This window comes from Aquarana catesbeiana, linkage group LG13, assembly GCF_042186555.1.
Source record: "Aquarana catesbeiana isolate 2022-GZ linkage group LG13, ASM4218655v1, whole genome shotgun sequence".
NCBI classification, from domain to species: Eukaryota; Metazoa; Chordata; class Amphibia; order Anura; family Ranidae; genus Aquarana; species Aquarana catesbeiana.
This window is the reverse complement of record NC_133336.1, coordinates 63,777,302-63,794,231: the sequence shown is the minus strand read 5'-3', so window position 1 is coordinate 63,794,231 and position 16,930 is coordinate 63,777,302. Positions and strand designations below refer to the sequence as shown.

Below are 16,930 nucleotides of genomic sequence, written 5' to 3'. Positions count from 1 at the left end.
AACTTAAATAAATAGGGATAATTGTAGACACACACCCACACTCAGGTTGAACTGGATGGACTGGTGTCTTTATTCAACCTTACTAACCATGTAAGACCATGTAAGACCATGTAATACCAGTTAAATGGTTAGAGAAAAGAGAGGCAAATGGGTGAGGCAGATGCACCGCTCTCAGGTTCAATGATCTGGCGGTGTCCACATCACCCGATGGACAGTGGTGTCAGGTGCATCTGAGCCACTGTGGTGTTTCATATTGCAGTGTTTCTTGATGCATTCATTTTTCATCAGATGGATTGCGGCCGCATCACCTTGATCATGCCTGATCCCTGTTGATCGAAGCCTAAGCAGGATCAAGCCTGGTTAGTAGATGGGAGACTGCCCAGGAATAGCAGACGCTGTAAGCTTTTTCCCACCTGTGTTAGGGAGGCATCTGAGGCTACTGTCTTTTGAGAGCATCTCAGGCCAGAAGATCTTAGGGCAGTCTCTGAGGTGGTTTGCTCCATCTTTAGCTGGTAGAGGCTTGGTAGGCTAGGTACGCCTCTTTGGGCCTTCTGTGTCTGCCACAGAGTCATCAGTCTTTTGCCTTGCATTTGACTCTTGGAACTGAAGGTATGGACTCATTATTTGGGGGGGCCTCAACCGGTAGCAGTCCCAAAAGCAAATGGGTCTAGCTTAGATCTTAAGCCACTGGACATCCTTCTGTTTCAGATAGGCTCTGTCCATTTAGTGTTGACCTTTTTTGCAAGAGGTAGATTTCGGGGTACATAGTCATCAATGAGGCATATCTTCATGTGCCACTTTTTTCCAGGCTCATCAAGGGTTTCTGCAATTGCAGTGTAAAGTCTTTATTTTTGTGCCTCTGTTCTTCGGACTGGCCACAGCTCTGAGGGTTCACAAAGCTCCCAGCCCCAGTGCTGGACTTGCTGAAAAAGCAGGGGGTGCCAATCTCTGTTTCCTGAACAAAGATTGAGGTATACTGTCAGTCCCAGTTTTTCCTTGGATACATTTCTACGTACAGTCCTACTCCAGGTTTTTTGTAGATGAACATTCTCTCTGTCTGGAACATGTGGAACCAAGCACTGGGTCGCCAGAGGACTCTGTTCCTGGGGTATTGCAGAGCTCAAATTAGTGGTTGATGGTTTGGAATCTGGAGAAGGTGAGTTCTTCCTTTCAGGAGTTTGGAAGATAACTACTAGTGTTAGTCTCTCCAGTTGGTTTGAAGGTGACTACAGTTCAGTGGACATGGTCTCAACAGGAGAGAATACTGCCCTGCAATATCTTGAAACTTTTAGCCAGTACACCTGGCTCTGGATTATTGAATTAATCAGGTGTAGATTCAATCCAACAATGCCTCTACAGTGGCATATATTAAACACCAGGGCAGCACCAGGAGTTATGCAGCTCGGGAAGGTGAACCACATTCTGTGTGGGGCAGAACAGGTGTTGTCTCTGTCACCAGTACATATTCCAGATATAGAGAAATGACAGGGGGATTTCCAGTCATCGGCAACTTATCCCGGGACCCGGTTTCCTGAGACATTTTTTGTCAATCTGTCAATGTTGGGGAACTCTGCAGGTGGATCTTCTGGATTCCACATTCTACAACAAGTTGGACAGGTTGTGTCCAGGACGAGAGTCCCACTGGCAATAGGGGTAGATGCACTGGTAACACCTTGGGGACCAGTTCTCCCCAATTGACACCTTCCCTCTGTTTTAACTACTGCAGTATCTTTGAATCCGGGAGGTGGTAACACCAATAATGGTGTTAGCCAAATAAGCCCAAGAGGGATTGGTACACTGACATAGCCTTGGACACTTCCAGTCCAGCTGGACCTAATGGTCTTGGGTCCTGTTATCACCACACTGTTGAGCGCCTGGAAGCCGGCTTCAGGGAGCTTCAATTACGGGACTTTAAAATTATTTTATGCCTGGGGTGAAGCCAGGTAGACACACCCTGGTGACAAGTCTCTGCATACAGCAGCTTTACTTGTTCCTCAAGTATGAGAATGATATGAGGACCCTGTGGGAGCTGAGCATATTAAAAGGCACGCACCATCTCCGAAGTACTTGACGGGATCTATCCACTACCGGGAGTGGTAATGTATTGTGGCTGCTTTCATTTCTGCACAATACCAGAATGATTACTAACTGTGCTCATTGCTGACCAATCATCTCTCCACCGGGATACATGTACAGTGATTCACATGTACTAATGGACTCTGTCGCTGTTCATATACGACTTGCTCCAGCTTGTTGTTCAGCGCTGTAAACAGATACTATACAGGACTATCCCTACATTTGAGTCCATACAGGATATACGGTGCCCCATCCTTTTCCTTCCCCGCCCTTTCTTCCCTTTGCTGGCTCAAGTCCCCTGGGTGATGGGTGTTAGCCTATTTGCCACATTCAGCAATTGCTGGACACTCCACTTCAGTGGATGGCTAGGCTGACAACAATTTCCTTTGCGTCCGGACGCAGTTGTTATTATTTGTTATATGTTGTCTTGTCCCCCCATTCTGTGGTTGCTTTGACTAACCCATCTAGGCTGGTCGGCAATTTGCACCAAGGGTAGTCCAGTATTGGTTATACTCTTCCTTTTTTTTTTTTTTTTTATCTACATGTTCTTTTTTTGTACTGATCTAACAATACATTTTTGATAATTGATTCACTATGTGTATTGCTTTTCAGTAAGCCCCATCTTTTCTTTGTCCCCTCCTGTTTGGGATACTTTTTATTGTAGTTTTTCAGGGGGTTGAAGGCCATCTGCCATCAGGTGGCTCCGGTTTTTAGAGCCACTACATGGTCTTTGGTTCATACATTCACAGGATTTTGACCAGATGGATACTGCTTTGGCCAAGGTATGTTACGGGCGGCAGAATACGTTTTCCTCAGGTGGCAGTTTCTGTGATTGTATCTCCCTCCTGTCAGGGGCATTGCTTTAAGACATCCCATATAGTAATTATTAGGGCTGCTCTGTGTCCTGTGATGTACAGCTTACCTGTAAAATCCTTCTTTTGGATTACATCACGGGACATAGAGGTCCCACCCCTCTTCTTCTGGGGTATATGTATATTGCTTTGCTACAAAAACTGAGGGGTTCCCGGTATGGGAGTGGTTATATGGGGAGGCAACTTCCTGTTTAGGGTGTGCCAGTGTCCATCACCTGAAGATGGCCTATAACCCACATAGTAATTACTATGGTACACTGTGTCCCGTGATGTACTCCAAGAAAAGGATTTTACAGGTAAGCTGTTTTAAAAATTCCTATTTTATTATTTTTTTCTAAAAGGTGAACTTATTTCTGACAGGAACACAAAGAATAAGTATGTATTACTGTTCATTAAAGTTATTAAAAAAAATAATACTTACCTGTTCTGCTTAATGATGCACAGAAATGTTGCTTCCGTCCTTTTTTGCTCCTGTAGAAGGATGGGTGCTAAGGAGGGACCCATGCATGCTCGGTCAGTTTGACTGATGGCAGCAGGAGCCTATGGCTAAGCTGCTTTTAGTTCCTCCTAATAATCCAGCAATTAGGTGGTATGTACTGGAGCTGGTGCAAGTGATATGGAGCCAGGTAAGTGTTTAGGGACAGGGGACAGTTGCTAGAAAGGGTATACCTTGATGTTCTGCACCTTTTTATGGCGTGAAGTCCAAGAGCGAAGTTTACATAGAAATTTTTATATTTAAAAAAGGATTGAATCTTTAAAACAGCCATTTTTTCCACTTAGAGATGGAAGAGTAGGACTTTTCCACGGCTTTTCATTTTTTAAGCCATGTAGAAAAAAAAAATGAAAGATGGAAGCTGGTTTGCACCAGTTAGTGATTGTAAAGTCAGAAATTACAATTACTGCCAGCCCCTCTGTTACATTGTGCAACATACTGCAACTTGTTATATGCGTTTTTAAAAATGATTCGGCTAAATATCTTATTTCAGAGCACACTGTGCGGTAACGTCCCATCGTTCTCTTTCCCCCGATCTGAGGACTACAGCGGAAGGGGCTGAGGTTCCCCCGCTGACATCAGCCGTGAGGTCACGTGACCGCACAGCGGCGCTGTGAAATACGGAACTTAGCTTGTTATAACCGAGCGGCTGGCAGTAATTGTAATCACTAACTTTGCTGCCACATGGCGGGAGGAGCAGGGCAGGCTTGGAGATCGGCTCACACACACTAGGAACGGGCAGGAAGGGAGAGGCTCACAGCAGAGAAGCGGTATGACGGAGCATGTAAACTCACCATGGTATCATGGATCAGCAGCCAGTGAGGACAGTGCTGGACCCTGGGACAGACAAGTGTCCTATAAAAAGTCAGCAGGTACAGTATTTGTAGCTGCTGACTTTTAATTCTTTGTTCCTAGGGTAAAGATCCTCCTTAGTTTACCCCCAAATTATTTTTTAAGCCTAGCCTGGTGAACAGAATCCGGGCTTGGTTTCTTACACTATATTGCCAAAAGTATTGGGACGCCTGCCTTTACACGCACATGAACTTTGATGACATCCCAGTCTTAGTCCGTAGGGTTCAATATTGAGTCGGCCCACCCTTTGCAGTTATAACACTGTCACCTATTCTGGGAAGGCTGTCCTTAAGGTTTAGGAGTGTGTCTATGGGAATGTTAGACCATTCTTCCAGAAGCGCGTTTGTGAGGTCAGGCACTGATGTTGGACGAGAAGACCTGGCTCACAGTCTCCGCTCTAATTCATCCCAAAGGTGTTCTATTGGGTTGAGGTGCAGGCCAGTCAAGTTCCTCCACCCCAAACTCACTCATCCATGTCTTTATGGACCTTGCTTTGTGCACTGGTGCGCAGTCATGTTTGAACAGGAAGGGGCCATCCCCAAACAGTTCCCACAAAGTTTGGAGCATGAAATTGTCCAAAAGGTCTTGGTATGCTGATACCTTAAAAGTTCCCTTCCCTTCCCTTCACTGGAACGAAGGGGCCAAGCCCAACACCTGAAAAACAACCCCACACCATAATTCCCCCCCACCACCACCACCAAATATTTGGACCAGTGCACAAAGCAAGGTCCATAAAGACATGGATGAATGAGTTTGGGTTGGAGGAATTTGACTGGCCTGCACAGTCCTGACCTCAACTTGATCGAACACCTTTGGGATGAATTAGAGTGGAGACTGCAAGCCAGGTCATCTTGTCCACATCAGGGCCTGACCTTACAAATACACTTCTGGAAGAATGGTCAACCATTCCCATAGACACCCTCCTAAACCTTGTGGACAGCCTTCCCAGAAGAGTTGAAGCTGTTATAGCTGCAAAGGGTGGGCCAATTCAATATTGAACCCTACAGACTAAGACGCCATTAAAGTTCATGTGCGTGTAAAGGCAGGCGTCGCAATACTTTTGCCAATATCGTGTATATGTCATGGGTAGTCCAATAGTGAGATCTTCCTACCATAATTCTCATCTCTGTTCTGTCTTCGTGGGGAGTTTTTGATGTTCCAGAACCTCTAGCTCTGTTCTTCATAATATAAAAATGTAATTAGAAACCTACAGCCAGATTGAGAAATCCTCATAATAGCCACAGTAGGCGTGCAGACCCAGAACTAAATTTCAGAGATAATACCAGCAGAGTCCCCATGTTATAGGTAATAAACTGTCAGTTTGCGTTACCTCTCAAACTTCTTCCAAACACTGAAATAGCAAGCTTTGGTTGGACTCGTTGTTTAAGGTCCTGCATGACCCATATTGTTGTTTAGAGTTTTCTGGGGAACAATTGCACTTAACCACCAGCAACCTGTTTTTCTTGAATCAACAATGTGAAAAAGCTTTCCAACCTGATGCTTGAATGACTGGCTGTTCTCAGAGTGAAAATTGATTCCTTCCACAAGTGCTAATTTGTGTTTGTTTTTTCTTGTGTTCCCAGGCCTGTGGCTTGCTTGTTCTTGGTATTTGTATTGGTGCCTGCAGTTTAACACTAATTACCGTGAACTGGGCTTACAATGAATGAGAGAATCACATCGGAGTTTACATTCAAACAGAATTTACAGCCAAGGATATCCAGTTTCAGGGGGAAATTGCTTGAGAAATAGTTTGTGTTAAGAGCACTCTACTCTCTTGCCCTTTGGGTCCTCTGGAAAAATAAAACTGGTCACTGGCTGAAATGGAAGGCCAAAAGCAAACATTCACCGTAGAGAGGAACTGCATAAATAAACTGGGTGCTAAATGTTATGTCACATGACCAGAGGTTACACTCGTCCACACAGATTAGTTGTCTACGTTGTAATCATTGACACATATAAATTTATACAGGCGCTGAGGCTAATATAACACCACTGAAATTGGTATGCTTCAGAAGTTGTTTAAAGGATACGCAAGCCTTAATCGTGAACAACTTCTCTTATTTTGTCCCCTTATCTGTTAAATGTTTTGTTATACTTGTTAAAAAAAAAAAAAAAACTGTTGATCTTACCAGCTGATAACGTTGCAGCTCAGAAAGTTATCAGTCACATTGTTCCAACCTATCTCTGAAAAACTACAGAACCTCACCCCTCTGTTACAGAGAAGAGGAGGTCTCTGCAGTCCTGTCCTAGGGTGACAACCATGGCTGTCTTCATATATACAAAGACGTGAATGAGTGTTGTCACCCCTGGATAGGAAGTGTCTTACTGGCAGAATCACCAGGTAAAAAAAAAATCTGAAAAATGGAAACTAATGCTTTCACCACATCTGGTAAGATGTAATATATTTTATTTTTGTTTTGGTTTTATATATATTTTAACTTTCAGCCCTGGTTCACTCTGCTGCGACGGCTGACACAAAGTCGCATGACAATTCAAAACACATTCATTTTAATAGGTACCATCTTGATTGCTGCGACTCAAGTCGCAGTGACAAAGAAAAATTAGTTCCTGCGCTACTTTTCTGCGTTTTCAGACATGAGTGCCATAAACTGCAATGTTAAAATCACAAAAGTCGCAAGGAAGTAATTTCTTTGTCTTATCTTTGGCTACAATTTCAGGGGGTTTTTGTAAGTTCAATAATATGTGTCCCATTTTGTATTAAAATTTGCCAAAGTCGCAAACATGAAAGTCACATTGAAGTTGCAATGCAAAGTTACATGACTTTGGGGTCGTAGCAGTGTGAACTGAGCCTTAGACAAAACGGGTATTTTATTAGCCAAGTACTTGCACTATCAACCTACTGTTTACAAGAGATTGCCAGGCAAAGTATCAGAAACAGTTCAAGTGTAACTAAAGGCAAAACTTTTTTTTGTAGTTTTGGATAGAGCGGAGAGGGACTAGAACACCTGTCAGGTATTTATTGCTCCTATTAGGGAGATTCACTCTCTCAATTTGACCTGTTTACCATGATCAGCGAAAGTAAAAAAAAAAAAATCCCAAATTATGGCTTGTCCCCAGAACAGGAATAGTGATGAATCTTCCAATGGGGACACTAGTTCTGGTGACCACCAGGGATTCCCTCACTTGAAGTGTTACTAAACCCAGGAACCTGCATTCACTATATCTGGTCTCCCACAGTACACAGAACATGGAAATGCAATAGTTTTAGTAACTATAAACTGATAAATACCTTTTCTTATCAGCAGTATTGTGACTTCTCAATGTCTGGTTAAAATTTGTAGGAGGAGTTTTCATTCTGTTCTGACTGTCCTATAAGTATGCAGGACCCCTGGCTCCCTGTCTAGACAGTGCTGATTGGCTCAGTGCTAATCACATGCACTCTCCCAAGCAAAAAAAAAAAAAAACCTCTAGCAATACACACCAAACTAAACATGTGCAGAGTGCCTCCAAGGCCCTGTTCTATCAGGAGATGGATTGGGGACAGTGGAAGAAGGGGAGGATCAGAGAAGACAGGATCAAAGAGCCTTTTTACACAATGCGGAGGATTAACCCCTTAGATTCCGCAGTGAGTATAAAAAGCATGCTTTGCTGCATATACAGACAGATTTTACTGCTGTGGGTTTAGTAACACTTGGCTATGGGACAGGAAGTGAAGGAAAATTCCCCCCCCCCCCAATATGGGAGATAGATGGCAAATGTAACCACTTCAGCTCCAGAAGATTTACCCCCCCCCCCCATAACCAGGCCATTTTTTGCATTACGGCACTGCGTTGTTTTAACTCACAGTTGTGCGGTCCTGCGACGCTGTACCCAAATACAATTTTATTTTCTCCCCCCCCCCCCCCACAAATAGAGCTTCCTTTTGGTGGTACTTGATCACCTCTGCCTGTTTTTATTTTCTTGTTTTGTGCTATAAAAAAACGACCGCCATATTTTGAAAAAAATATATACTTTTTACTTTCTGCTATAAAGCATACCCAGTAAAAAAAAAAAAAAAAAAATCAAATTTCTTCATCAATTTAGGCCAATATGTATTCTGCTACATATTTTTGGTAAAATAAAATCCAGTAAGCATATATTGATTGGCTTGCGCAAACATTATAGCGTCTACAAATTATGGGATGTATTTATGGAATTTAAATGTCTTTACTAGTAATGACGGCGATCAGCGACTTGAAGTGGGACTGCAATATTGCAGCGGACAAATCGGACACCTAACTGACACTTTTTTGGAAATTGGTGACACGAATACAGTGATCAGTACTAAAAATATGCAGTCACTGTACTAATGACACTGGCCGGGAAGGGATTTTAACATTGGGGCCGATCAAAGGGTAAACTGTGTGCCTAGCTAGTATTTTAGTGTACTGTGGGAGGTGCTTTTACTAGTGGAAGGCATGGATTGGTGTTCCTGATTTTGCAGAGTCACAGGATCCATGCCTTCTGTACTGACAGAACAGCAATCTGCCTTGTTTACATAAGCAGATCGCCATTCTGCCTGTGTCCCAAACGGTCAGCGGGTGCCGGCGGAGATCAAGTCCATGGGACGCGCTGATTGGCTCCTGCTGTGTAAAGTTACTGCGGGAGCGAGAGGCCGCTGGCACGCACTTGTGCTCTGGTACCCAGAAGTGCAGGATCATGTATATATAAAAAGTGCTATAGGGTGGACACTGGTTAAACTTAGTCTTATCCAAAATGAAAAAAAAGTTTTGCCTGTAGTTCTGCTTTAAGAATGACATTAGCACGTTGTTTTGGATGTTCTGTTTAAATATAAAAATTCTGCAATAGCTAAATTATCCTGGCTCTGACAAAGTGTTACGTGTGCAATGTGGACAAAACTGACTATTGTACACTATGTAATCAGATCTGTGGACACACCCATAGCCTTTCAGTTACACCTCAATACAGGTGGCAGGGACTGATTTGTTTTTTTTTTTTTTTTAGATTTGCATACAGGTACAGAAATTGCACAGCTTGCGTTAAAAAGTAATCTAAATTGCATAGAAATTCAACCTCTTTTACTTGCAATAGGAGAGATGTCAATGTGCTGGAAGATTGAAAAGAAGGAAGTAAAGAATGGCCAGCATTCCAATATGTGAAATGACTTGTTCCATGACGAGAGCCTGTCTTTTGATATTTCATTTTAAGTAGATTCTGCTATTCTTGTATCAGCATGCTGGCCATTCTTTGCTTTCTGAGTAGTTTGCAGTATCCCCAGGAGTTTGGCATGGAGATGAGTGTGCGGAGCAGATTTGTATATTCCTGTTGGCTGTCACAGCAAAGACACTACCATTTGCACAAAGCAAAACAGAGGAATTTAGATTCCATTACGGTTTAGAGCTTTGGAGACCTCTCAGTATCTCATCCCCCTTTTTTAATTCTTTCTCATGTGACTTTTAAAGGCATAGTCCTTTCGTTTCCAACACCGCAGCGCCATTCTGTGTTGACAGTAAAAATACGGTTCTTTAACCACTTCAGCTCCGGGAGGTTTTACACCCTTCAGGACCAGGACATTTTTTGCTATACGGCACAATGTTGATTTAACTGACATTTGCGCGGTCGTGCGACGATGTACCCAAATAAAATTTGATGTCCTTTTTTCCCACAAATAGAACTTTCTTTTGGTGGTATTTGATCACCTCTGTGGTTTTTATGTTTTGCGCTATAAACAAAAAAAACACACAAACGACAATTTTGGATAAAAAAAAGATTTTTTACTTTTCTGCTATAAAACATTCCCAATAAAAAAAAATCTTTTCTGCTATAAAACATTCCCAATAAAAAAAATTTTAAAAATCTGATTTCTTCATCAGTTTAGGACCACATGTATTCTGGTACATATTTTTGGTCAAAAAAATCCCAATAAGCATATATTGATTGGTTTACACAAAAGTTATCACGTCTACAAACTATGAGATAGATTTATGGCATTTTTATTTTTAGTATTTTTTTTTTTTTTTTTTAATAGTAATGGCAGGGATCAACGTTTTTTTTTTTGTTTTTTTTTTAATAGCAAGACTGCGACATTGCGGCGGACAAATTGGACACTAAGTGACACTTTTTGGGGACCAGTGACACCGATACAGTGGTCAGTGCTAACAAAATGCAGTCGCTGTATAAATGACACTGGCAGGGAAGGTGTTAACACCAGGGGCACACAAAGGGTTGCGTGTGCCCCTGGGCGGTGCTTACTAACTGTTGTGGGGGACGGATACACTGGAATAAAGAGAGCTTGGCTGAAACACAAGATCTCTTTTTTACTCACTGGCAGATCAGCGGTTTGCCTTGTTTACATAGGTACACCTCTGCTCCGTGTCTGCACTGAACGATCAGCGGATCGCAGGTGTCCAATCACAGCGGGAGCGGCGTGTGGCCCCTACACCGCGTGCACAAAATCACATACAGGTACATGATTTTGTGCAGCCGGGCCGCCCTGCTGCAGTATATGGGTGGTCTGAAAGCGGTTAAGGGTGTTTGCACATGGGTCCCAAAAAAAATGCCAAGTTTTTTCAGTTTTATTTATTTTATCTGAATGTAGCTTGCTTTCAATGGACCTGTACACACAGGCATGTAAATAGAGGAAAACGAGTGCTGTGTTTGGATCAGTAAAAAATTTAAATACAAAAATCTGTGTTACTGGCCAGTATGTTACATGTAAATTACACCTCTCCTCTATATTTATGTGTCAATCTGGATGTTAGAAGAATTTTTATGTGTAAACAGTGCACTATATACATCATACTCTTGTTCAGCGCACAGTAACTGTCTGCCAGGAAGATCCTGCGTTCATACAGGACATGGGCAAGGACCCTAAAATGAAAGCTGGCACTGTTAACAGAGCTGGCTGTCATTCTGATGTGCTTGGTTCAGTATGTTTTGAATCAGGAAGACGTTGGGATTGATTTACTAAAGGCAAATCTACTGTGCACTCGTTGTAGATCTGAGGGGGGAAGCTCTGCTTATTTCTATTATCCAATCACGTGCATGTCCCTCTCATATCTACAGCATGTGCACTTGTAGTGCACAGTGAATTTGTTTTTAGTAAATAAACCCCATACAGTACCATCAAATAATCCTTTTTTGTATATACCGAATTATAGTCATTTTCAGTATTCAGATAGGATGTTTACTTTTATTGAATCGTAAAGGATACTTTAAGGGAGGTGGGAATATCTGCTTAAAAGCATAGTCCATCTTTTCCAACAAAATGTATAAATGCGCCAGCAATAAAAAAAAAAAAATTTAAACACTGCATTTATTAAACTTTTGCATTCAGGCCTGCAGAGCAGTGTGTCAGGGGAAGTGCTGAATGACCTACAATTATGACATCACCACCACCCTGCTGCCGATGTACTCTGCTAGGTAGTTCTGCTGTGGTGGCAGATGGAACTTTTCATTTAGCAGTTCCTGTGAATGGATGACAAAATAATAAGGAAAAAAAAAACCCAATGAAGGAACACCCCATGATCTGAGCAATGATTAAATGGTGTTGTGTTTTTGGGCATGATAGATGCTACCATGCTTATAAAATTATATTTTGAGGCTGGTTTCCGGCAATGGTTTATAAACATTTATTATAATTACTTGTAGGAAGAGTAATGCCGCGTACACACGACCGGACTTTCCGGCAGAAAAGGTCCGACGGAATCATTCCGTCAGACATTCCGATCGTGTGTGGGCTTCATTGGATCTTTTCTTTCGAAAATTCTGACGGACCTAGAAATAGAACATGTTTCGAATCTTTCCGACGGACTCAATCCCTATCGAGAAAACCGTTCGTCTGTATGCTAGTCCGACAAACCAAAAACGACGCAAGGCCAGCTATTGGCTACTGGCTATTTTTTAGTCCCATCGTACGTCATCACATTCTAAACAATCGGACTTTGATGTGATCATGTGTAGGCAAGTCCGTTGCAGCAGAACTCCTTCGGAAAGTACGCTCGTGTGTACGCGGCATTAGACTTCATTCACACCAAGCTGGTCCATCATTGTGTTTATGCATTATGCCATGTGTTAAAGTGGAGCTCCACCCAAAAGGGGAAGCTCCGCTTGCTTGTTTGTCTCCTCCCCCCCCCCCCCCCCTGCTGCCACATTTGGCACCTTTTTTTTGGGGGGGGGGGGGAGAGAATCGGGTACCTGGTTTGACAGGTACCCGCTCCCACTTTCCTGTGACTGCACCACAGCAAAATCATCCAGAAGTTCAGCCCCCTCTTCCACCCCCCGCCGGGCCATTCACAAAGCGCAGCGCAATTCGCGCATGTGCAGTTGAGAATCGGCTGTGAAGCCACAAGGCTTCACTGACGGATTCCCTTACCAAAGATGGCAGTGGCAGCACCCAAGAGCCAATTAAAAAAATTGGCTTGGGTGATGACACCGCTGGATTCCTGGACAGGTAAGTGTCCTAATATTAAAAGTCAGCAGCTACAGTATTTGTAGCTGCTGACTTTTTTTTTTTTTTTTTCTGAAGAAGCCTGGAGCTCTGCTTTTTAATGTCCACTGAATTAGGCAGCCCATCAATTTTCCAGTGCACCTTTGGAACATGTTACACCTGTTTTTAGGGTAGAACATGTAACATATTCCAGCATCTGCAGCCAGTTCCCCCTCCCTGTGTGACAGCAAGCGGGGGATCTTCTCCCTTTTCCCACTGTCACAATGGGGCTCCTCCCACATGTCCGCATCATTCATTCACAGTTTCCTGTGAATGAATGCCTTCAAGTGGGGTCTATCATTGAAAACTACAAGCTGTTATGGTGCTTGTGATTGCTCTTGTAGTCCATTGAACTTCCTGCTCCAATCCGCTTATCACGTGTGCAATGCGCTTCAGGCTTCTTGGGGGGAGTAAAAAGAAATCCACTTTCTTTTTACCTGCAACAAAATGTGTGTTTTTATTATTTTTAAAAAGATGAACGTATCCTTTAAAATTTGCGTACATTTACAGCTACATTTGTCCACAGAACTACTTATTGTTTAGACATGTGATTTCATTAAAGGTAACCTCTGCTTATGTCTATGTTTAGTGAACAGTATTATGCCTTGTTTACTTGAAATAAAAAAAGCAAAAAAAAAAAATATCTTAAGTACATTTCACTAATATACTTATAGAACCGGTTATATAGCTGGCTGGCTATCGGGGGCCAATTGTTTAGAGAATCAACACAAAATAAAGCAACTAAATCTCTAGGTAAACTATATAAAGCGGTCTACTACAACTCAATGGTGATATCAACATACCTATACCAGGAGTGATGAGGTGTTACATTCTTGTGGATGTGTACAGATTTTCTTAACCACTAGATTTCATTTCCAATATGGTTCTAATAAACTAGATTTAGAAAACATGTATGTGTAGACATTTCAGGCCCCAAGCGTACGAGTGGCAAAAAAAAAAAAAAAAAAAAAATCAGTATCTCAGCTTACTTTATTTTGCTGTACAAATGCTCTACAATTCATTGTGCTTAATGGTGAATGTGAAATCTTGACCGTTCCTGTAGGGTTAAAGTGTAACTTTGGCAAAATTTAATAATGACGTATGTGATGCATCCATTTAAAAGCTACATGTCTAGCTAGGACGGGATTGTCACCCAATTACAAGAAATGAAAAATAACTGATCTGCCACAATCAACATTATGGAGAAGGGGCTCAGAGAAACAAAGACCACTGGGTTAGTGCTAGACTGCATCAGACATGTCATTTTTGATTTTGCTCATTGCTACACTTTTTAGGTTCACACAGGCATTCAAACACTTGTGAATTGCACATGGCAATTCAATGTGTTTTTGATGTCTTTGTCGGGTGGGGCCTAACTTTCTAACTTTTTTTTTTTGGGAAGGAAAATTCTTTAAAAGCAAAAGCTCATAAGTGCCTAAAACATGTTTGGCATGCCTTTTTTTTCGAGGCATTTTGCCGGCTTTAGCAACTGCCAATGCTTGCCAAATGTTGGTGGCAAAATGAAAAGCAATACAGGGCAACGCAGAACAGGCATTGGCTTTGCAAAGCATTCAGAAAGCTTCAATAACACAGCAAATGTTATACACACCAGTGTGAACGAGATCTAGGTGAGTTGCAGACATACAAAATGCCAGACTGTTCAGGCATTCCACAGACAGCTGTATACAAGCCCTATTGAATTCTAGCATGGCAACATTAAAATCAACAGTGGGCAGTCAAAAAACTGGAAAGGTAGGGCATTGGCATAGGAAATGTAGGTTCTAGACAGTTAATACCCATCTGTCACTGTACATTCAGGGAATGTACCGGTTCTACTATGTGGGCACCTATTAGTGTGAGGCCTAGGAGCTGGTGTGGCGGTGCACATTGAGGTGCTTTGCACTGTCCTTTTTTTTCTATCAACTTTATTGAGCTGTCACATAACCTTCAGGTGAGGTCCAGTCCGTTGCAGAAGAATGCACACCGTATGCATTTAGCATCGCACTGCCCAGCACCCAGAAGCACTGTTGCAGTGTGAACAGGACAAATAGAAAACAATTGTTGTCTAGTGCCCTTGCAGAGACCTGCATTTTTCTAGTGCAGACAAACACAGAGCTCCACAAGTGTGAACGAGCCCTTACATCAGAGACCCTCCTTTACACCGTTGCCCTCAGTCTCACTTCTTTTCATCAGTCTTCCTTTCATATTACCCCCCCCCCCCCCCTCACATCATAGTCCTGCCTCTATATTACAGACTCCTGTTCCCTTCATCACATTGCAGCACTCCCCCCCCCCCCCCCCGCTCTCTTTACTGTCCTACCTCACTCACACAAGATGGAAGGTGCAGTAGATCTGGACAAAGGGTGGGACTTTTCTTGTGGAAGTTGGGTGAATGATTGCTTGGACCACCCTGCAGCCTAACAACCAATCACCCGCTTAACTTGAAAAGTCCCACCCTCTATCCAGACCTGCAGCACCTCCCATCTTGTGCCCTTCCTAGCAGCGGGCAGGGGAGCTAGCGGCCAAGAGAAGATACACAAGTATCTATTTGGTGAGGCTGTGGTTACTCGGTTCAGAGCTGGACTGTGGTCTGCCATTTAGTGATGCCTGCTCTAGAGGAACCCTGGTTGAGAGAAGCTGACCTAGTGAGATTCCACTGTCTTTCCAAGACCAAGCCACTTCCAAGGGTTTGTGCATCGACCATATGATTGGATATGTTGCTGATCTATGCCTATCCCTGGAACTCATTAAAAAAAAAAGTTGCAGACAGCTTTTCCGGATGTGTCTTGCATGTGTTCCAAAAGTGGAGCATTGTGTGGCAAATTCATGTACCTGTCTAGAACTTGTACTTGAATTTGGCACCCCCCGCGCCACCTTTAAAACGCACACGAGACACTTTCATAAAATCTGTCTGCGCCAGAGTCTCTGTGTATGCCAAAAGTGTGTACTCAATTAGCTCAACTTTCATAAGATACAAACTGTCAGTATTTTATTTTAAGCTTGGCACAGGTATTGCTCCACAATGTAAAAGCGGCACATTTTAGAACCTCCTGAGTCTCTGTCAACACCAAAAGTGTAGCAGATGCTTCATGAATTTGGTACAACACATTATCAAGAGCGATTAAAGCCAGAAAAGTTGCGCTGAAGCTGTATTGAATTCCCACATATGTTTCCAAATCTGTATTTTATCTCTCTAATAAACGCATTCTGCAGTGAGATCACAAACTTTTTTAACAGATATTTGATGTATGTGGACCTAGGTGATGTATTTTAGTGTGTAATAGAAAATTGGACTTGTACTGACATATACATCTCGCAATAATTTCGAACACCTAAATTGCAGTATATGCCAGTTTTATTCATAGTTACATTTTTTAGTTAGGATATATTAACCATAAAAAGCATTGGTAAAAAAAATATTATTCTACTATGCTGCTAAAATATATAATATATAAAATTGTTTTAAAATTGTTATGTTTGTTAAAATTGTTAATAAATTTTTTTTTTCATAAAAGGTATGTGTCTGTGTGTGTTTAATAACTACTGGAGATGTATAAAGTATGATAAAGTGACAGAGGCTCAACTTCATGACTTCTGGTACACTATATAACCTAGCCATACCTATTTCAGCAGGATATTGTTCTACAAGGATGAGCTAATAAAATCAAAAAAAGTAGGCAATTAACCCTTTAGCCACTTGACCAATTTAAAATCTTTTTCTTCTATATATATATATATATATATATATATATATATATATATATATATATATACACACACATACATAAATAATAAAATGTGCATTTTGACCTTAAAATTTATGTTAGACTCCCAAACTATATATAATTTCTCAAAGCAGAGCATCTATAAAAATATATATATATATATAATGGTAGTTACATTTATTTATTTATTTTAATGCAATGTCTTGTAGAAGTGACTGGGTGGCTTTACAGCCTCTTGGGTTACTTGTTCAATAAAGCCCAGACTACATCACGTTACTGCCCCACCATAGTATTTACAGTGGAAGTAGTAAAAGCTTCAAAATTGAACTTGAGGTAGATATAAAAGACACACATTAAAGCAGATCTGGAATATACATCATTAATACATGATTAAATGTACAGTATTTTTTTTTTTAATGCAGCTAGTGTAAGGCACGGTGTGAATTTCTTTCCTGCAACCATG

At 41.8% G+C, this 16,930-nt stretch overlaps 1 protein-coding gene across 1 annotated transcript in view; it reads left to right on the top strand.

Annotated features, from left to right (window-relative positions):
- SLC38A6 (solute carrier family 38 member 6) overlaps nt 1-16,234 on the top strand; it is a 126,488-nt gene extending 110,254 nt beyond the window's left edge. The window contains exon 16 of the mRNA XM_073610855.1: nt 5,877-16,234. Coding sequence (XP_073466956.1) covers nt 5,877-5,960 — 84 coding nt within the window. The 3' untranslated portion in view covers nt 5,961-16,234. The remainder of the gene's footprint in view (nt 1-5,876) is intronic.
- The last annotated feature ends 696 nt before the right edge of the window (nt 16,235-16,930 follow it).